Source organism: Mya arenaria, chromosome 10 (assembly GCF_026914265.1).
Source record: "Mya arenaria isolate MELC-2E11 chromosome 10, ASM2691426v1".
NCBI lineage: Eukaryota > Metazoa > Mollusca > Bivalvia > Myida > Myidae > Mya > Mya arenaria.
The window spans coordinates 42,108,240-42,131,681 of record NC_069131.1 but is presented as its reverse complement, the minus strand read 5'-3'; the positions used below and the strand labels follow the sequence as shown (position 1 = coordinate 42,131,681).

General features: G+C 35.4%; 1 protein-coding gene across 1 annotated transcript; it reads right to left on the bottom strand.

The window, feature by feature from the left end:
* Positions 1 to 274: 274 nt before the first annotated feature.
* Positions 275 to 23,041, bottom strand: LOC128204718 (X-ray repair cross-complementing protein 5-like). Its single transcript, XM_052906121.1, has 22 exons — positions 22,903 to 23,041; positions 22,223 to 22,506; positions 18,077 to 18,190; positions 16,136 to 16,319; positions 15,822 to 15,870; positions 15,192 to 15,317; positions 14,696 to 14,845; positions 14,342 to 14,456; positions 13,032 to 13,167; positions 12,101 to 12,210; positions 10,779 to 10,841; positions 9,576 to 9,713; positions 8,311 to 8,419; positions 7,587 to 7,647; positions 6,928 to 7,003; positions 5,238 to 5,431; positions 4,369 to 4,459; positions 3,829 to 3,901; positions 3,164 to 3,276; positions 2,277 to 2,373; positions 1,788 to 1,915; positions 275 to 852 (listed from the first exon to the last, which is right to left on the bottom strand). The coding sequence occupies exons 1-22, from the start codon at positions 23,039 to 23,041 to the stop codon at positions 838 to 840; spliced, it is 2,565 nt and encodes an 854-aa protein (XP_052762081.1). The 3' UTR covers positions 275 to 837.
* Positions 23,042 to 23,442: the final 401 nt, after the last annotated feature.

Genomic DNA, 23,442 nt, shown 5'->3' with positions numbered 1-23,442 from the left:
TTGTATTATACAGGGGTTTTAACAGTTGATAATTATCATTCCGGAAAAATAGCCAAGGGTCGGTACGATGGATTCATGCCCAAAGCAGGGTAAAGGAGTTGAGACCCCTTTTGAAATTGTTTCCAAAAACATTTATATTCACTTCAAGGAACTTCCTCCTGTTTTTGATGCAAACGACTCATTAAAAACAATCTTTACAAATGTGCAATAGTCTGAAGTATTAGCTATCAATCAGCAACTTTACACCTGGTTGCATCTTGAAACAACGCACAACACTAATTTTTAGATGTTTATTTTATTCTTTAAAACAAAAAGTATTCTACAAAAGTCAAAACAACAAAAATGTTTGGCAGTAGAGTAAGAAAAACTTTAATGTACAGCCATCCACCAATAATGCAATTGGAACTCTGTTCCGTTGTCACCGACAGTCTTAAATCATATACCATGGCTTTGTGATAAATAGACATTTGTGCAATATAAACATTAGAGACATGGTTTTATGCTGAGACTGAGACACTTTCCAACAAAATAATGTTGGTGTTATCAACTGTTAAGTGCTTCCATTTGAATAACACAACATATTACAATTTCAATCTTCAGATCCTGCTTAATTTTAAGCACATTGATTCAAGTGTATTTCCCATAAGCACTTTAATGCACTTTCATAAACAAAGTCTATCAGGGCACTACAATCAACATTGCCAAATTGCCATAAGGCAAATGCTGAATATCTATTGTGATTTGTGTTGACATTATCATATTTAATGAACACACTATAGTTCTTTTTGTGTCTGGTTTCCATGGCGATATAGCTGCCTTGTCTCCAAGAGGGCTTGGTTACAGTTCGTCAAGCTGAAGTGACAAATGTGAGCAAACTTATGAGCAAAAAGTAAATATATGTCATCTGTGTTAATACAGCTTCTTAGCATTGAAGCTACAAGACAGGGTTCCCTTTGCAGCTTCAGCTTCTCCATCAATTCAACCATAAATTGGTTGATAAATGTTATGAATATATACAGTTTAAACTGCGAAACATATCAAGCCTGCACAAAAGTCATAACTTCCAAAGAAATTTTGCTTGTTTGTTTGTACTGTACTTTGTACCCAGGTCCCATATTCAATAAACTACTTAGGTTGAAATTTATAACCTCTGCATATTCTATTTTTTGTAAAACTCACACAGCTGTACTGCTAAAAATTGCTGTATCTGTTTACAAATAACCTGTTTTACAATCAGGCAAACACATTTTGTCCAAAATATATTTTGAAAGTAATAAGAACCCACATTTCGAACCATGACTATCAAAATCAGACCTAAGAAGTTAATGTAATGAATATTCACTGTGGAAATTTTTAACACCTTTTATTATATCTTGAATTGACATGTCCTTAACCTTACATACAACAGTGTGTGTATACCACGTGGTAAATTACGTCATAAATATTACGTCGGAAGGCAACATTTTGCTTCAAATAAAGACTTAAATCAAAGATAAATTTTCGCTTACTTCACCATTTTAAATGAAACAAAGGCCAGTCTATGCAGCTTAAAGAGCCCCACCTTTGTTTAATAACCGAAGTTTGATAAGGTGATTAGTTTCATCAAACACTTTGACGCAATTTATCATGTGGTATACACACACTGATACAAGAAATGGTATAACCCACAAGGTGGAATGTAAGGTGGTGTGTAACCCACAAGGTGGAATGTAACCCACAAGATGGAATGGAAGGTGGTGTGTAACATTACAAGTGTTGTGTAATCTACAAGGTAGAGTTTAACCTACCAGGTCCTCTGCAGTGTCCTCCTCTTTTGCCTCATCTTTCTGAGTAGCCTCTCCTGCCTGGAACTCTTCAACCTCTGCTGGGGCAGCCCCACCCTCACACTCTCCTGATGTTATCAAACTTTGCTTCCCTGAAACACAAATATAACTGTTAAATGAAGGTATTGCAAGTGAATGACAGGGCTTGGTACATTTTTCAAGTATGAGTTCAAGAAGAAATATTTAAGCAGAGTAATGGGACTTGCTGTGCATATGTGCAGTACTGCCAATACGCATACAATATGTGTATCTTCATATTATTCAAAAGTTTTCCAAGTTAAGGTAAAACAAGACAAAGCAAATCGGTCCATGTGATGCTGCATGATGGCACAAGGGACACATGACAATATCTCCGCTTCATCTTTTTTAAAATCCACAGTTTGTGCAAACAATACTGTCAAATTGTCATCTACAATTGTGCTTTCTGGAAATGTGCTTATGTTAAGCTCTTACCATCCACCATCTTATCCAAGAAATCTTTTCTGGCTTTTGACACGAGTGTTTCTTTAAAGGACTTGATAAATGTGTTGTATTGGCTGGGCTCTTGTTTCTGTAAGAGAGAAAATCAAATCCTATTTAGAACTGCTACGAAATTATATGTATTTAGCACAAGTCTAGTTTCAGGTAACTTTTTCTGCAAGATTTAATCCTATGAAAGTTAATGTCCTGTTTAGATATTCATATATAATAGGCAATATATACAGGCAGAATAAGATTACTCTAAGGTCAATGTAAAATCTGGAAATTTATGAACATGCAACACAATCATAAACCGTTCACCTTAACAAACCATTCACAGCAACCTTTCACATAAATCACTCACCTTTAACACTCTGTTCAAAGCGACATTTCACATAAATCACTCACCTTTAACACTCTGTTCAAAGCAAAATTTCACATAAATCACTCACCTTATCACTCTTTTCATGGCAACATTTCACACAAATCACTCACCTTATCACTCTTTTCATGTCAACATTTCACATAAATCACTCACCTTAACACACAGTTCATGGAGATATTTCACATAAATCACTCATCTTGAAACACTGTTCACGGAGACTTTATCCATAAATCACTCAACTTCAAACACTGTTCACGGAGATATTTCACATAAATCTTTCACCTTAATACGCTGTTCACAAAGACATTTTCCATAAATCACTCACCTTCAAACGTTGTTCACAGAGACATTTTCCATAAATCACTCACCTTAACACACTGTTCATGGAGACATTTCACATAAATCACTAACCATAACTCACTGTTCACGAAGATATTTCACATAATAACTTACCTTAATACATTGTTCACAGAGATATTTCACATTAATCACTCACCTTAATACACTGTTCACGGAGACATTTCACACACTCCATGGCTTTACCGTAAAACTGGTCCCCGAATGAGTCTAGCACAATCTGCTGTATTCTCTTCTGCATCTGGCCACAGGCTAAAATATTTAAAATATTATCATTTTCTCCTCGGTTGACCTCTGCATCTTCTGTCATTCATAAAGCCTCTTGATACAAAGACAGACTAATTATGTCAATTGTGGATCCCTGGTAAACCCACATGATTTTGGTATTATTTGAAGTTATTTTATGCGCAGAAAGGTATACTAGTAATGTTAAGATTTTATCGAAATAATTGATGAAACAGGGTTTTAGAACCTTCAATGATTGCAAAATAGGTCAATTTACGTCCAATTTCAGATGAATAAAGATCGAATATACCGACTTTTATAACTTTAAGTATAATATACTTTGGTCATTACTTTTACCTGTAAGAAATCAGCAAGCCGATTCCAATGTTATATTAGGTTACCATGCATCAAAATTTATCATTAAGGTTTATGGGGCTATCAGGGAGCTAGGTAGTATGTGGGTCAGATACCTTATGATGGTGGAGATGCTCTAATTGGCCCTTAACAAAACCTTTTTTTTATGGGCCCAGCACTAGTGGGCTTGTGTTTATTTTAACCACTGCATATGACCGTTCTTACCTTCCTCAAACTTGTCCTCATCCTTCATTGAGATCAAGGCCATAAAGTCCTCTACCGGAGTTGTAGAACCAACCTAGAGATAGGTGAAATATTTATCATCTATCTACACAAATATCATAATACAGGTATATATTTCAGTATATTCGTTAGTAAAATAACAAATAATTGTTAATTCTTTCATATTGGCATGTGCTCTCGGGTCGGATTTTTTTATCCGTAACAGAAAGCTGAAACAATTGATTGATACTTTTTCTTGTATAACTTTAACGAACAAACTCATATTAAATTATCATTCAAAATATACTTTGATGCATTTAATATTAAATCCACATAAAAATTATTTAGGGAGTCAATAGTTCAGTGTTTTTTGGGTGTGCAAAAACCTTGTTCAAATCAGCTCAGAACAAAAACAAAAAAACGAGACCATCAAATTAATTTCATTCTACGCAACTCTATCTCAATTTTCGAATTAAGAAATTAAGAATTAATCATATTTATGGGGTACTAAGCTAATCGGGAATAATATTAATTAACCAGTACCTCAGTTACAGTTGCCTTGGCGATGGTTTCCATGCCTCCTTCAAGGTCACCATCAACTTTGACTTTCTTTCCTGCTGGCTCTCCATCACCACTGAAACAGTAAACAGTGTATTCCAAAACATATGAAGGATATTTGTGGAATTTTTACAAAACAAATTTGATCTTTCACGGACAGTTTTTTTAATGCTTAATTTCAAGAAAAATGTCAATTTAATTGGTGTTTATTGGAAAAACCCACGACAAACATCGCATCATGATGTCTTTCATGGTGGTTAGTAAAGTTAATAAGTTAATGTATGCAGATAGGCGATTTCAATGACTGGACATGTAGTTAATAAGCTAAAAACATGACTTTTCTGTTAATCTGTCAGTGATCTTTTTATAGCTTTGAAAACATGTCTAATTTGTCTGAAATGAGGTATAGTAATCATCAGCTGAGCAAATTTCAATGACGATGTAGTTCTTGTTTTCTGGAGCCTTATTCATCAAGCTTCTTAGAGAAAAGTTTGGTATTTTTTACTATATACACTTTACTTTTAATCTTAGTTTTCTTTCAATTCATCTTGGGAAAAGCGTATTATCAACTTTAACCTTTAAGTTATAAGTTGCTTTGTGAATATAGCCCCTGGAGCTGTATTTCAATAAGGATCTTAGTCCCTTTTGTTGTAAATTGGAATTATCTTAATGACATATCTTCATTAATTGCTACATATTTGTGCAAATTTAACAATAGCCAGTATGAAAATAATTAATATAAAGATAAGAATGGGATCATGTTATAAGGGACTTATGATCTTTCAAGGCATAAATGCCAAATTTAAAAATAGAGAGCTGATTTACTAAATATTGCCTCTGCAAGTCATACTCACTTCTCTTTGAACAGATTTTCGCCAGTTTTCTCCTCTTTTCTCTTCACTGCCTCCAGTTTGAATTTGGCCCGTAGAGATTCTAGGTTACTCTGGGAACGCACGACGACCTCCTCCGGGGGTTTAAGGTAGTTTGCGATCATGGGAGATAACTCTGGTAGCTCATCGTCTGGATTTAGGGCCCTGTGTTGAAGACACTGCAAACAAAAATGGCAAGGAAAACTTGATTATTTATCCAATGTTGTTTTTCTCCCTATTTTCGGAATGTGGCCGGGCCATTCTGGCTGGGAAAGGTGAGGCATTTGGACTTAAATTGGGAATTCCAAATCAGTTTAAAAATCAACAGGATTGCTTTAAAACACAAGACAGAAAAGAATGTGATCATGTTTTTTTTTTTTTAAATGCAAATAATCTTTCATATAAAAAAAAGGTTTAGCGGTTCACTTAATTTTTTTTAACAAACATTTGTGAATTTTATTTTCACATTAATTTAGTGAAAAGAACATGTTTAAGCATCTTAGGGATGCAGTCATATTTGGGTCCCAAAGTGGAAGAAAAAACACACTGTGATCATTGACACCATTTAATCTGTGAGTCCAGTCCTACGTGAAGGGCTGTTCAATAATAAGTTTCAAAAGTAATAAGCCCTCCGAACAGGCAAACATATTCACAGAATTTCTTTTTTGCTTTATCTGGAATTTTAGTTCCAAGTTAAATGATTCAAATGAGAAGAAAAAATCCCAAAATTAGTTGCAAAATGCCTTGAAAAATACACTGAAATTCTAAATAGACTTAATTGACTTTGAAGGAAGAAAAAAAAATATACTTTTATGGAATTTACAGATGAGATACGATAATAACCAAGACTATTATTTTACTGTTTTGAATGTATGCCTTGGCCAGTTTTCAAAAAATCTCAATAAAAATAAAGTATTTCAGAATGTATGATATGATATGACCTGTGAGATACTAAGAAATGACTTAATATTAGGTTTTATGAATACTGGCACTGGACTCGCCATTTTGCCCCGCTTAAATTGAAATAATTCTCACCTGTGAGATACTTAAGTTAAGAAATGACTTATTAGGTTTTATGAATACTGGCATTGGACTTGCCATTTTGCCCTGCGTAAATTGAAACTATTCTCAAAAAACATTTAAATAATACTCTGGGGGTTGAAGGTCAACATACCTGGCATACCTGGTACAACCTCTGAAAGTGGGGGTTGAAGGTCAACATACCTGGTACAACCTCTGAAAGTGGGGGTTGAAGGTCAACATACCTGGTACAACCTCTGAAAGTGGGGGTTGAAGGTCAACATACCTGGTACAACCTCTGAAAGTGGGGGTTGAAGGTCAACATACCTGGTACAACCTCTGAAAGTGGGGGTTGAAGGTCAACATACCTGGTACAACCTCTGAAAGTGGGGGTTGAAGGTCAACATACCTGGTACAACCTCTGAAAGTGGGGGTTGAAGGTCAACATACCTGGTACAACCTCTGAAAGTGAGGGTTTAAGGTCAACATACCTGGTACAACCTCTGAAAGTGGGGGTTGAAGGTCAACATACCTGGTACAACCTCTGAAAGTGGGGGTTGAAGGTCATCATACCTGGTACAACCTCTGAAAGTGGGGGTTGAAGGTCATCATACCTGGTACAACCTCTGAAAGTGAGGGTTGAAGGTCAACATACCTGGTACAACCTCTGAAAGTGGGGGTTAAAGGTCAATTTAGGCTTCAACAATTCAGTCGACTCCTCTTCTTCGTCCCTGAAACATGCAAAGACAAAGGTTACCTTGTACTTCTTAAATCTTCAATGTTTTTCCTATACTTAAAATGGTGCTGAAATTTGGCCTATTCAATAATCACCTTTCCCTTTTTACAATTTTTCTTTGAGAGCACATGTTGTTGAGTATATTTATATGCAGAGGTCACCAAAGTTGCCTGACCCACCAGCTAAATCTGGTAAAACATTTGCCACTTTCACAATCTACAAAAACCAAAAGCTAAGGAAAATGAGTTTTCAGCCTTATAAAAACAGGTTCTGATAAAATTTAAGGTTAAGGTAAGATTTATTTTACAGTGCAATGATGAACATATAACAAGAGCTTTGTAGCCATGAATAAATGTACTTTTTAATTTGGGCCAAGGACATGTGATTAAAAACTATTTACCTTTTCTGGGCATTAACCAGTACTGTCATTGACAAAGCTCAGACAGGGTATAGAGCTGGGCCCTCTAAACCATAGTTTGATACGCTAAACACTGGGCCCTTGACATGGATCAAGGATGTTTGATTAAGTTTAAAAATTCAAACCCCATTAATAGTAATGTTTTTTATAGTATTCATACTGAGCTGCTGTGCTGAGATCCATACTGGTGATGAGACTGTCTACCGCTGACAACTGGTCCTCTGAAATAGGCCAACAATTTTTCAGAATTTTTGAAAAATTCTTAAAAAAACCCAAACTTTTTTGTTATTACTTTTAAACAAAAGAACTCTCTCTGAGTTATACTGTCTGCTTAATGCAGTAATTAAAGCATATTTAACTTATTTCTTACTCAAGTTAAAGCTTTGGATTCTCTCGTAGGCTTTTCATTAATGATTGAAGCACGGCTGTAAAGTTAATTAAAATCATTTCTTGGCAATAAACTACATCAGTTCAATGTCAATGGTATGGATTTAATACAACCATCGATACAATGTCAATAGAATGGCTTTCATACAACCATAAAAAAAAAGGCTAATGGTATAGATTAAATACAACCATAGATACAATGTTCTGCCCCATCCCAAGTTTTTATAAAGCAATGACCTGAATCAAAATATGCTATCTGGTATAAAAAAAAGAAAGTCAGCCAATAGAAAAAGAGTGGGAAAGTTTAAGCCCACCAAACAGTAAGTCAACAAACAGGTTTTCTATCCAACAACCTGAATCAAAAAAGCAGTTTCAACACGGCAGCAAAAAGCTAGACCAAATGGACATACGATGTCTCTTAGTTAACGTATTAATACAAAGAATTTGGTTTCAAAGTGCTCCAAAGAAAAGATTTAAGGGATGCATCCCAGCCATACCTGTTGGTTTATATTTCTTGTTTGTGGGGTTTTCCTCTTTCAATGGCAGGGAACCAAATGTGAACTGTCGAACATCCTCCATAAAAGGCAGCTCAAACCAGTACAGACACTAGAAAACAGACAACAATCACACATGATAATAACATCATCATTACTGTAAATGGGGGTTTAAGAGTAGGCTGTGCCAAATTCATTCTATGTTAAGCATCTTCAGGGGAGTAGGGTTTCAGCCTTCAGAGTGTAAATGAACATTTACGGTAAAAAAACTTAACTAGGCAAAGGGATTTTTTAAAGTAAAATTGTTAAACTAACAATCACTGCAGTTAAGATACCGTAACTCTCAAGAGCTTCCCTAGTTAATGGAGTAACATAAAGCACAGACACAGAGGATGCCAGTTTTACATTTCCAGGGGTTTCAATAGGCGTATGTAGACGTATTATACGTCCGTAAAATCGCCAAAAACCTCCCAGAATTTGACCCCGGGCGTTTTGAAAATTCCTTATAATAGCCTAGTACGCCTCTTTTAATGGGACCAGACTTTTCAATTGACCCAAGCTCCCGGGGTTTGACGCTCAAAATCGTAAATGACCCAAAATTGACGCATCATAAATTTGTAGCATGCGTCAGTTTTGACCCGGGAGAATTTCAGTGTGAGAGTTGGTATCATCTAAAAGGAGCCTCAATGCATAATCTGATTATTTGTTAACTCCGCAAGAGCAATTAACATCCGAAGTGACAAGTGATTATCGATCTGGAATCTGACCGGTAACCGTGTCAATTAGCAGCACTCAAACTCAATGACATAATATTAACTCAACCCATTATGCAAATTAACGGATACGATGGTTTTGAAAAACAAAAATGCTAAGATATATCTGGTTCATTTATTTTAAGTTGTTTTATTATATCTTACAAAAATATTCTTATAAGTTTTTAATGTGGAAGCAGGTAGTATTTTTAGTGTTTTAAGTGGCTGGAACTGCCACACCAAGTCAAGTCAAATATTTGTTTATTGTCTGATATCATGCAACAACTAAAACATAAGCTATGTATAGCTCTTTACCGACTTGAGCACCAACTGTCAGGCAGGGACTGACAGGGTTTTCTCATCATTTGTTACATGAAAAGGTGAAATGGGGAATCAGTTAATGACTTTGTGAGCTGAGTTACAAAACATACCTAGCCCTGCTCTACCAGGCAGGAAAGGCAAAAATCTTACCCGAAGCTCACTACACTACGGATCTGGCTAAAAATCTACACCCACCTCATAATCAGCCTTTATGTGCGCCACCAGACACCCAACTCGTGGACTGGAACTAGCGTTGTAGACCCGGCGAACAATTGCACACATGTTCGTCTCATACAAGGCATTTATAAGGGCCGATAATGCTATACCTGCAGCCTGGAATAAAGCATTTACTTTTATTTATAAACTCTAAAGTGAAATTTGTAAAAATGAAATAATGAGTTCTTATGGTTCTAAATGATTTCCATGCTGTACCATATTTGACATCGTTGGAGACCCCTACTTCTTCATTGTGTACTGTGGGCCATTTGGCTACGAAAACCATGTTATCATGAATTATTAATGAGGCAGTTTCATTGCTACCGCAAGGTATCATATGCTTTCCCATAGAAAAATATTCTGATGATTGCCAGAATTGAAGTGGGTCCGCCTTTTCAGTACAATAAATATCAGCAGTCAAGACCACTAGCCAATGGAGGCTACTGACACTATAGTGGTATCGAAAAATATCTAAATATAACATGCAAATTCATTGGAAAAAGAGTTGTCTCCCCTGCCTCATGCATATTCATTAAAACAAGATTTTGTCTGTCAATTGTCCCATGGTATTTATCAAGTAAAAAGGTATATCATGTTATTTGTATCGAGATCAATGAGTTTTATCCAGGTCCATTATACAGTGATTTCTTTTGGGAATTATTTTTAACAGCTGTGCTTCCAAATTGGGAAAAATAACCAATCATGCTAAATAGTAAAATATATAATAGAAAATATTCTTGTTTTCACTTTTTTATGCATATATTATGCTGAAGAAGAAATAGTCTTGTCAATATTAAGTTTATATTTCAAGAAATACATAGCATTTTATTCATAAACATATAAAATATATATGAATTTTCGGAGAAAATGGACACTTTTTTGCAGGTAGGGTAGGTAAGCCTTCTTTTTATCAAGCTTGATATATTATTGCCATAATTGGTGAATGGATTTTATATAAGAACGTTATTGTCATAATTGGGGAATGGCTTTTAAGTAATTTAAAGTATTAAGCTTTACAGGTTTTCAACTACATATTAAAACACACACTAAAAAAAATAATATAAAAAAATACTATTATTTATTTATTTATATTTTTTTACCAGAAATCTAAAAAGGGTAGGATCAGCAACTATTTGGGTAGGGTCTGGTAATCTGAATGAGACAGGTTTTTTTAAGCCTTACCTCATCTCCCTTTTCCGCCACAACGGCCATACAGCCATCTCCCATCATCTCTGACCGCTTCACCTTAAAACAAACAACTTATTCAAACCAACACTGGTTATAACAACATACTCTGATTGTTTAAACATACTCAGTTAAGCATCATCTTATTATCATTATATGGAGCATATTTAAATATTAGGGACGCAAACAAATATTCGAATATTCGATCAAACGTTTGGTATTCGAATGTCAAAATCGGTATTCGAATATTCGATGCCTTGTTGTTGAATAAATATAAGAATAAATATTTTGCCTAGCCTACAACTCCATTGTTGGGAATAAAATTTGTTTGTCTTGTTTTTACAACGATTGTCCCATAATACCAGAGATGTGAATGTGATGAAAATACACTATACACGCGTCATGTGTCATTTACGGACATATCGTAGGGTATTATAAAAAGTTCCCGTAATTTTACAGTAACTGGCTGTAAGACAAGTGACACAAAAATTCCAATTATTTATTGTAAATTTAAATGCCTCTACCAAATACGGGATAAACTAGTTCCCGAGTTGGTTTGGTTTTTCCATGTTTTTTTTTTAGTATAGGTCAATCCCAGAACAAGGCTGCTCGTCCTATGGAAAGACCCTCCATTTGCGTATAACACCATTTGGCCGGAAATCCATCTAAGTTCACGTTGTTTACAAGTACAAAGGCACAGGAATATAAATCAAAATATTTCGCCTTTTTTTGTTTATAAAGTTATCCTTTTTGTCTTTCTGAAGAGGAATTTCAGAGGCTCATTTGGTGAAATTCAGGGTTCGCCGCGCGTAGTGGTTGTAATGACAAAGTGGAACTAAAATTCCCCGGCTATTACTTTAATTGTAATAGTTTGCCACAACCTTTAAAAGTTTAGTTTGGTAATCGAATATTCAAATATTCGTTCGAAAGAATTACTGAATATTAGATTATCAATTTTGCCATTCCTTTGCATCCCTATTAAATATGCTATTTTTGTTATAATTATTAGCATAATAAAATACCAATGCTCAATAACACAAATAAAGCCAATACTTTTTTGTACAGTTAACATTTCATGAAAAGATAATTATATGCAATTTCACAGTAGTATTTTGTGACGACAGATTTAGGTCTTTATTTTTGAACCAATTAAGTGCTGAAGTTCAGTCCGATTCCTAATATTAAAACATAAGACTTTTGTCCTAAAAGTGAAAATAACTGCATATAAAACATCATGTTAAAAATTCCATTATTAACAATTAAAAATTTACTAAAAACTAATTGACACATTTATTTTACTACAAGCACTGGGATCTTACATTCTCCATCTTTGTGAAGCCAAGGACCTTGAAACATTTCTCAGCCTTGTACTTCATGTTGCCTTTGTCTTCTTCCGGTATTGTCACCGATTCTGTCCCGTAACGATGCTCTGTGAATAACAGTAACAGAGCTTTAGATAGTCAGATCAACCTAAGACATACACTGACGGTGCTGTCTAAACGCTGCTAAACAGCTTTGTCTTAGAAATGAATACAATAATGATGTTATATCACTGTCAAAAGCAATAGAAAAGTAAAATTCAAAAGTAAACAAGAAACTGTGCCAAAAAAAAACCGATGCTTCAAAAAAAGCACAGCTTTTGCAAAGCTTTTTCTTTGCTAAAGCAGCGCTTTCTTCAGAAAGCTTTGCAAAAACTGCGCTTTTTCTTAAAAGCTGCTTCTGTTTTTCACTTTTTTAAAAAGCTTCACAAAAGCTGCGTTTTTTTAATGGAAGGTTCGCTTTCTGTAAAAAATGCTTCACTTAACCTTTGTCTTTTAAAAAAAAACTTTATCTTTCAGATCAGGCCATAATTACCTTAAATAAAAGCTTTTTCTTTGGCATAAAAGCTTCTTTTGAATAACAGCTTTATCTTTTACATTAAAAGCTTTGTCTTTTCGAAGCTTGAGATGTCCAATATGTATTGGAAAAACTTTAACCGGATGCCGATAGAGACAGCGAGGCTAGTAGAATAGTTTTCTTACTGTTTGTAAAGTCGAGCTAAAAAATAATCTTTGTACCATACTCGCACACACTTAATTCTGTCAGTAATATCCGTTTATACCACACAAAACCACCATCATGATTTTTGAAATTAGAGATAGTAAACCTATGCTTACTTTGATGATCATTGTTTCAAGAAAAAGTTCAAGGCATAACCCGATCGTCTAGGACAATACTATTAAGCTATACTGTGGTATCACAGGAACTCACTTTCGACCATGTCATCTTTGTCCACTTCTGTTTCTTCCTCGTCATTTTTGTGGTACGTCCTCAGCTTGCCTACTTCCATCTCTGGATCCTTGGCATACACCGCCTTCCAGGATTGTTTCAGTTTGAAGTCTTTCACCTTTGGGGTAAATGAACTCAATAATTCATTGTAATAACTGTACAAATACTTATCATTTTTCAGTGTATTTTTTAGGGTTTTTAATTTAAATACCACATCTCAACAGGGGTGAACTCCATATTAACAAGTGTAAGGACATCAGACTCAAAACAATTTAAAGGGACTTCACATGTCATTTTAACATGCATTATATCAGCAGTAACTAAAAATATGTCCATAGGACTCAGATGCCCCCTTCTAACCTTTGTCGCAAAAGCAAGGGCCATTCTTCCAGACATAGTCTTTGTGCATCAACATTTCCACTTGAACAAACAAAGAATGGGTGCATAAAAAGGCAATACCAGACACTCCACTTCAAAATATACCTAGGTACTGTATAAATTTAAACCACTATATTTAAATTGGAACAATAGAAATGAGCTAAAAACTGTTTTTCTTTCTTAGTAATAGTGACCTTGACCCCAAGTGTACAATATTGTGAAGATTGATGACTCAAACTCAAATACTTTTTTTAGAAAATAGTACATTTGTAGCATACAGCTTATTTTGATTATGTCAAGGGCCAGAACTCTGCTGAGCACAGCTACAAACAAAACCACAGATGCACAACTTTGGTAGTTTAAATTCCTCTGAAGTTTCTTTCCTCAGGCTCAAATACTTACTGAGATGGCCATTAGTCAAGGGCCATAATTCTACTAATACTCAATAAAACAAAACTCTATCTAGCAGGTGCACAACTTACATGCTGGTTAACATTCCTGTAAAGTTAGGTGATTCTGGCTCATAAACCTTTTTGACATACATCTGACAAAACTGGGGGCAGTCATACACTAAATCCTGGTACACCTTTGCATGCTGCATTAACATTCCTTGTTTCATCTCTCTGCCTACTATGCAACACAAGATTTTATGACAAAACGCTTATACAGGGCTTTTTCACAGATTCACAGTCCTATATTATGCTTATTCTGATAAAAGATTGGACTTATTCTGCTGTTCAACAATATGTCAGTCAGCCATTTGTTGAATATAAACCTGTTCCCTTGTGTTCCTACTTCTGGCTTACACACAACTGTTTTTTTTGGAAAAATTTGGACTGGCACCATTGAGTTAAAATATCTGAAAGGACAACTACTGTAATCACTTGCATGTTTGGGTGTCAACATTTACCTACCTTGACATATCCATTGATGGGTATCTTCAGTTCTGGTCCAATTTCGAGTGGACATTTCCATGCGGTGGGCCTCACCTGGCGAGACTGGAAATATGACAGGGCTGGAAGGGCTTCACTGTTATAGAATACAATGGGAAATGAGTAAAAAAAATTGTACAAGAACTCCCTAATTGTATTTGACTCTCCAAAATGGCTTTAAAGCAATAATACAAGATAATGACAACAACATAATTATCCACTTTGGTTAGCATTTTCCCTTGAAAAAAATACCGGAAATAGTAAGAAACTTTTTTTTAAAAGAATATTTGAATATGTTCTTTGTAAAGATCCCATCATACTAACTATTGCTTTTACCTAAATGAGTAGCACTCCCCATCCACCTCCTCCAGGATGTGTCGTACAAGGGCGTGTCCAGCACGTTGTTGGGGTGTCTTCTCCTTCCGCTCTTCACCAGATGTGCCGGGGGTGGGACCAGCGTCATCATCATCATCAAAATCTGGGCCTCTGGGGGTAAAGATGCAAATAGGTCAGATAAAAAGCTGTCAGAGAAGGGCGTGTCTCGCCCATTGTTGGGGCTTCTTCCACTACATCCAATCTCCAGTGGTCGGCCCAGCACCATCAATATTTGGGCCTTTTGGAGATAAAGATGCAAATAGCTGTTATATTGATTAGCAAAATTATTATTTACCTGATTAATACAGTACTGAATTTAAAAAAAAAAAACATTTTTAAAACTGAAAGGCTATAAAACAATAATTTGAAAATAATTATGAAATAACAAATATACCTAATTTTGTATTGGAATAAATTAACCATTTGCATTAATCCCTGTATTCTGAGGTCCACTTACATGATGTTGAGTTCTGTGCCAGAGTTTTTTATACTGGCTATGATGGTGTCCACCTGGTCATCCCCAAACTCACCGCCAAGGTCGGACATTACGATCAGTCGCTTGAAGCCAAAACCCTTTTTTCCCCTGCAAGATTACAGACATACTTTCATGCTTAGAAATATAACTTCTTTTTAATAGAAGTAACAGAAGCACCTACACTAGGTCAAATGCCCAAACATAAGTGAGTGCTGAATAATGCTGCATTCAAAAGAGATTCAAAAAGGACTAGGTTTTCTATATATTTAAAATATTATTTTCTATATATAAAAACCTGCACCTTGATTAGGTAAAACTTAACGCTAAAGACATTCAAATGGGATTGAACTTACTTGTAGCTATAATTGGGAAGGCTTTTAAAGAATTTGTCCATATTGGGAAAAGGTAATAATTTCTGACAAGCTGAACACCTTGAAAATGGCCTGTCAAAGGTTGTTCCCATTCTTTCAGTTTCATGGAAATACTTTAATGGTAAATAAAATTTTGTTGGTAAAATTGAGAAAAAAACAAAACGATTAAAGAGCCTGAAATTTCTTCCTCAAGTATCTGTTGTTTTTCATGGTTTTCAGTAATAACTGTACAAGAACTCACTGCAAGGCATTCATCAGATGATCCATTGCCACAACTATACCATCCACGACTGAGACACAGTTAAGAAAACACTTGAAGAAATTTCAATTATTATGCTTTACAATTTATTTTACAGCCTGTAACATCTGCCATAGCGCTTTATGATGATTTTTTCTTCAATAAAGTAGCATGTTTATATATAATATATATTTTATGAGACTTTTGCCATACAATATGGAGCTAAATTCTCAATGCTAAAATGTATTCTTTTTCCAAAACGTGAAGAAAAATGCCTAATTTCAGTCCCCCCAACCCAGAAAATGTTTAAAGGATACAGTCTCCACTTGTTGTGGTGGGTTTAACATCATTCTGCACGAGCTGCAGAAAGTCAAAGTCGACCACACCAAGAGGGTTAGCGATGGAGATGTGCTGATAGGATTCATCGTCCGCTAGTGGATTGTCTGTTTCCTCAGACCCAACAAGAACCAAGGCCACCTCATCCTTGGACTCGGCAAACATCTGTGAGAAAGAAAAGTCCCTTTTAAAACACACAAAACTTCCATCTTAATCTTCTGAAAAAGCAGTCATTGAAATTAGACTTTGGTATGGACAAGCCCAAATCTTAAATTATAGACTGGTGAATCAAATTTTTGAAAAAACACTGCTATATAAAAGACTTTGAGAAAGCCTGGAAGCATTTTACCAGTGCAGGGCTTGCAGACATGTGCTAATTTCAACCACTGTAAGTTGGGCAAAAAAATAAATGAATTGGGTAAACTAAGTCATGGCCACAAATTACTAAGTTGTGGCCTCAACTTACTGAATTGTCAAATTATTACATCATGGCCTGGGCACAAGTTACTAAGTTTTAGCCTAAACTTACTTAATTTTGGCCTCAAGTTACTACGTCGTGGCGACAAGTTACTAAGTTTTAGCCTAAACTTACTTAATTTTGGCCTCAAGTTACTACGTCGTGGCGACAAGTTACTAAGTTTTAGCCTAAACTTACTTAATTTTGGCCTCAAGTTACTACGTCGTGGCGACAAGTTACATGTACTAAGTTGTTTAAATGATTATAAGATTTTGGTGAATAATATGTGAGGCTATTTTGGGAAAAAACAGGGTCAGGCCCTTGAAGAAGTAGCAGGGAATCAGCTATGGCAATAAAGTGTAAAAAGACCCATTTGTATTCAGTCTACGAAATAAGCCGCACGCCCAATGACCGTGGCTTATAAAAAATCTGTCAGGCATGTCAAAATTTTTATGGACGAATACTTGCTTTATTTCACAAATAATCAATTTTCTTTTTCGTGTCCACAAAAAATGAATCATAAAGTGTGTAATTGCATTACAATGCTTCACTGTTTACACTATTTCAAATACATTTATACCGTTTTTCAAATTATCTGCCATTTGATGACATCACAATGGGATAGCCGCTAACAGAACCAGTTGATCAATTTTCAGCGATGGAATGCCATATAAGGTACAGAACAGACTTCATGTCTTTAAAAAACATTAACGAAAAGTTGATCTATTGCAGCTAAAATAATTCATGTAGAACAATAAATAATTTTAAGAACTTTCACATATTTGACCAGGTGATTCCATTGTCACCTTTCGGTAGCATCAATTAGATATCATGGTTTGTTTGTACTATACTAAATAATCAATATTCCAGATGCATTGACCTTCACGATCACTACAACTCATCATCATGTTCTGATTTCACTATGTCGTGCACTGATTTGCCATCGGTATTTCTGTAATAACTTGATAGATGCTAGTTTTGTCTCGTCCTATCTTTGGCATTTGCTAAGATGCTTAGCCTGGACTTGCACCAAAGCAAATGGCAATAGATAGTATTTTTATGAAATAATCTACATAATTGAACAGTATATGGTACTGAAATCATCTAATATAATAAATATGTATGTTTCAGAGGAAGACAATTGACAGCTTAGACTCAGAGGATTCAGATGCTGATGATGATGTGAAGATGGCTGAGGACCATGAGGTTTCTTTGTTGTCCTTTTTTACAAGAGATTAGCATTAAATACTCTATGAAGTGGTCAATTTTTTATTTTTATTTTGGGCCTATGAAATATGATTCGGGCCTATGGATTTGTTAAGGTTATAGGCCCGAATGGCCTATGCTTATTTTTTTTTATTTTGCAGACTGTGTGAAAACACACACACCTTTTGACATTTGAAACATAACCAAATTTTGGCTATGAAAATTGGCAAGAAAACCAAACAGCTGTCAATTTACTAACCTTCCTCTGAAGTATCATGGTGATAGCCTCCAGGGCAGTCTCCAGAGGTGTGGCTACACCTGGTGGGGCCTGGTTCATGGACGGTCCCACATCTAGCAGAACTGCTATAGCTTCCTTGAAACAAGACCAATAAAAATAAGTTAAATAACTATTATACAGAAATAACAAATTGAATTGCTATTGTCAAAGTTTAAAGATAAAAACATCTAGACTCACTGTTTGATGACTCTTTTAATACAAAAATTCCTTGACAGGGATAAGTTGAATTGGAAACGTTTGAACCAATCCTCCCTTGTTTTTAGAAAAATGAAGGAAATGTATAGTAGTTTTATTTTGACTTCTGTATCATTTTTTTCTTCCACAAAATTACATTTAACAAAATTTACTGATGTGAAAGCCTTGAAAAATCACAGGAATTGACAGTGTTTGGTCCAAAATGATATATTTAAGCCAAAATGGACGGTTCAAATGGCAATAGGGCCGGTTCAAATTTAGAAAACTAAATGAATTTTCAGTAGAATAAGTAGAAGCTGGTCGTTTACTTTACTATTTGAGACGTTTCAACCAAAACTAATTGAGAACCCTGTAAGTCATTAAATGACCAAATACTTACAAAAAAACAACAATTTTGGACAAAAAACTGGTCACTTATACTATCATTAAAGAAAGGACCGGCACTCCGGACGTGCCCAAAATCAGGTAAGTCAATTTTGATCTCCGTTTTCTTTTTCACCTACGTCGGAATCAAACATTCTGTACATTTTTAAAAAGCCTAATCCATAACCTTTGTAATGATAAACAACACTTGACACTTCTTTCGGAAATAAAAAAGAAATCGAGCAAATAATCATTCCTGTCAGTGCGATTTTCACAGGTCGGAAAAGTTTATAGAACCCAACGTGAACAGTGTGATCAGAGTCAAGATCATGCAACGGTGGCATATAGCGACTATTCATCGACTGTTCCAAACATGTACCAACAACATTTGGTAAATGCATCAATAAAAAACAACCTTTCTTGTGTGTATCATCCAAACTCTGTGAGAACAACTTTCCACTAATTACTTTTTGTCAATATCGGCCATTTTTGTTTGCGAGCGCCTGGCTGATGGCCTTAAAGTTGACCTTGTTTTTCGAGTGGATTTTCGCTGGGCCCGACCAATCGAAAACAAGGTCAACTTCAAGGCAATCAGCCAGGCCCTCGCAAACAAAAATGGCCGATATTGACTGAAAGTAATTAGCGGAAAGTGGTTTTCACTGAGTTTGGATGATTTCAAAAATGTACAGAATGTTTAGATTCCGACGGTGGTGAAAAAGAAGAAAACGGAGATCAAAACTGACATATCTGATTTTGGACACGTCTTAAGTGCCGGTCCTTTCTATAATGATAGTATAAGTGACCAGTTTTTTGTCTGAAATTGTTGTTTTTTGTAAGTATTTGGTCATACAATGACTTAAATATATCATTTTAGACCAAACACTGAGTCAAATTACTGTGTTGAAAATGGCTTGTTAGCTTCTCCTACTACTTACTTCAACTTACTTCAACTTATTTGAACAGCTTTGCACAATAATTTCAGAAATAGCCTCATAAAAATCCGACTTGAAAACTTGTTATGACTGGTACAATGGTTTTGCTTAACATAATTTCAATAAATGAATATTGGACAAAAAAAACGAATCATGTTTTTTTTAAAACTAAGCATGTTTCTGTCACAATATACAGGTGACAACTCATCTACGATAAAGCTCATTTGTAAATGCAATGGATCGATCGAGAGTTTAGTATCAAATTGCTGTATTGCTTGCTATTTGAATAGAAAATCAAAATATTGCAGACTTGCCTTATTTGCCGCCATGTTTGTTGCCGACACCTTGCGGTAAAGGGAAACTACTCTACGTGGTTTCAAATGTTCATAACGTCTAACGCCAACTGGTCTTACTAATACCTGACCAGTACCCTCATTGTTTGTCCGTTAGCGCAGTGGTTTCTCACCTAGGCGACTCGGGTTCGATTCCCGGCTCGGGCGCATGTGAGTTTAGTTTGTGGCCACCAAGCCGAACAAGTGGGTTTTCTCCGGTTTCCCCCACAACAGAAGACCACACTCTCGCGCAAAATCGGGCCATCGAGAGTGATTAATATAATGTTGTAATAACTTGTTTCACAATCGTTGTAAAATAAATATGTTTAAACAGTACCCTCAATCTCTTTTCTCCACAAATATTTTTACCCAAAAATAACGAACGGTACAAGTCTATACTTATTCATGCTCTCCAAATCAAAGTACCAAAGGAGAGAATTTTGCAAGAAAGTACTTCATCCAAGAGTTAATTGTTTGCGCTATGCACAACTTTACATGGTTATATACTGAGTCTGTACATATGTGCTCTAGGTTGCATTCTTGAATTTTCTTGAAGTAGTTTCCAAGTGGTAGCAGAAAAATTCAACCCCTAACCATTTCAACCCCTCAAAACTACACCTCTCAGTGGGCTTATCAGAGACATTTCAACCCTCTGTCATTTCAACTCCTAATAATCCAAAGCCATTTCAACCCCTAATATATTTTAGTCATTTCACCCCCTCACAAGATGAAGTCATTTCGACTCCTTGTTTTTTTATCAGTTTTGGAATGAAAATAATTGAATAAACATTACTGCACAAGACACAACTTTCAAAATGCAGATCATGCTGCTAACTGCACGTTGGCACAATGTTAAAACGTCGGCGATATCCAACATGAACCGTAAGACATTGACCCGACGTTGACCCAACATTGGTCGGTTTGAATAACAAGGATTGTTTCTAATTTGTTTTGCTGTTCGATTCATTGAGCAAATGTACATTTATGTCTTTATATATTTGTTTTCATTTCTATTCCCGTCTTGTTAGCATATACAGGGTGAGGAATCACGTGACTTCAAAGGGGTTCTCATATGGGTCACCACGGGTCACAACCGATGTAAACAAGCAAGTAAATGACGCTAATTTCTAAATATTGATATTTTTTTGACAGAAAAGGTATGAAACTATTTCTTAGCCTATAAAATACTTTTATCTAGTTTGTTTTTTCTGCTTCTACACATATGAACTATTTTAGATTTGCTAATATTTTGAGCATGGCTCCCCCAGACCGTCGAATCATCCATCCCACAAGACCGCGGGCATGTAGTGCAGAATATTTACGTCCTCCCATATAAATTAAAGAAGGCGTTTATATGCCACGCGCTAATACTGACCGATCACCAGGGCATTGGTTTCAAGCGGCGGGTAATCCCACAAATTGCAATCTACATAGCACGATAGTCAGATAAATATAATTAGATTGTATTAAATTCTTATCGAATAAAGACGAAGCCATTTTTATACCATTTTCTTTAATCATAAAAAGCCATCACAAAGCCATTTGATACTACTTTTTTATTGATGTAAGACAAAGCCATTTAGGGACATGGGAAAAAATTACGTTACAATACAATATCTAATCGATGTAAGACGAACCCCTTTTTATATCATTTTTTAATCATAATGTAAGACAAAGCCATTTGATACTAAATTTCTATTAATGTAAGACAAAGCCATTTAGGGACATAGAGAAAATTTACGTAACAAACCAATATCTTAAAATCCTACCAAACACATCTCTTACTTTAATAAGTTCAATAAATTGACAAGAACATCGTTAAATTAAAGTTCAATAGACATAAAAAAATTATTGCAAAGTATATTTATTGATTCATATTTAATAACACATGTTACACGTATTTTTTGGCAAATAATTGCCGAAGTAGCACATTTGTAAATAACAAAACCATTGGAATTAAGCCATGCAAGAATTTATGTTAGACTGAATTGCACACTGTATATAGTTAGTTATGTTTTATATACATGTATGTGTTACACTTGAGTGTCTTTTCTGAACAATAACAACACTTCCTTTCATGGTTCATTTATATTTTTCCTCAGTCCTCAGGCTTCTCTAATTTCAAACACACTTTTCGCCCAAATTCCTTTTCAAAATTGGCAGCAATAACACAATGCAGCACTCCTTGTTTTCCAAGAAATTCCGCGGAACTTCCAAAGGTATACATTCCCTGATGCCATACATTTGGCAGTGCTTACAAGCCCGATGTGCCATCAAAATAAAACCCTTTCAGTTTTTCCAAAGTCGTCACCTGGTAGAGCAAGAACTGTTATAAATGGGTCGCCATTTTTCGGATAGAAAACTTCACCGCAGTCCGGATGGAATGTAATTTCGGACACAAGCACGTATTTATTGTCTGGGCTCTGTTCTTCCTCACAAATTGTTCCTACTTCCATTCGCCTGCCTATGTCCTTAACTGAGACATACTTGTTGCCCTCATATTTGAAGGTAAGTTGGCTGCAATCTACACCAGGTATTATATCCGTTCCCGGTCGTGCTTTTCGTGGACCTAAAAATTAATATAACTATCGTTATTACCACCTTAATTTATAAGATACTGTATATGCCAACCAGCTATAATAAGCGTTTTCTATTTAATATAAAACGTCTACTTTTCTTAAACGTAAACAGGATGTATACAGTCGAACCCCGTTGGCTCGAAGTCCTAGGGACCGGTGAAATACTATCGAGCCTCGGAAATTTCGAGCGAAGCGGGAATAAAAACATTCAGTATATAGAAATCCGTCCTTAGCATCCAGTTTGAGCAAACAGGGAATTCGAACCAAGCGAGTTCGAGCCAACGGTAATATAAAACCAGTTAGAAGTTTGTTTCATTTTCATGAGAAAAACTGTATATTTAACATTTATTTTATTTGCAAATCTCTTATGATAACTTACACTTTACCTGTGACTGGCCAAGGGTTTATTTCCACCTTTTCCTCATCAAAATTTGTAACAAATCGTCCATATCCACTCAGATTTTCTTTTGTGGCTCTGACCACAGGTATCTCGAACGGCAGGGAGTTTTGTGTTTCCTTTGCCATTTTCCCTGCAATTAAATAACGATGAAGAAAATCAAACGCAGCTTAGACCTTTTTACAATAAACATTTTCTCCATATTTATATATTCTTGAAGTAAAATGGATACATCAGTTTTTATGTTAAGGCCTAAAACGCGAACAATTTCACATGTGTTGTTGTAAATCCTTCAAACTCTTATTGTATTACTGTTTTCATGAACATCAGCGTTTCAACATCTCTTCCTCAGCAAAATCTCTGAGGCTGAAATTACCTTAACATGTATATATCCACAAGTGACAAACGTTACACTTACCCAGCAATATAGATGTGTGAATAACTGAACCACTGACGAACACTCGTGTGAAAAAGACGTTTCAAACAGTGTGCTAAATAATTATATATAGTCATCACATGATTAAGAACT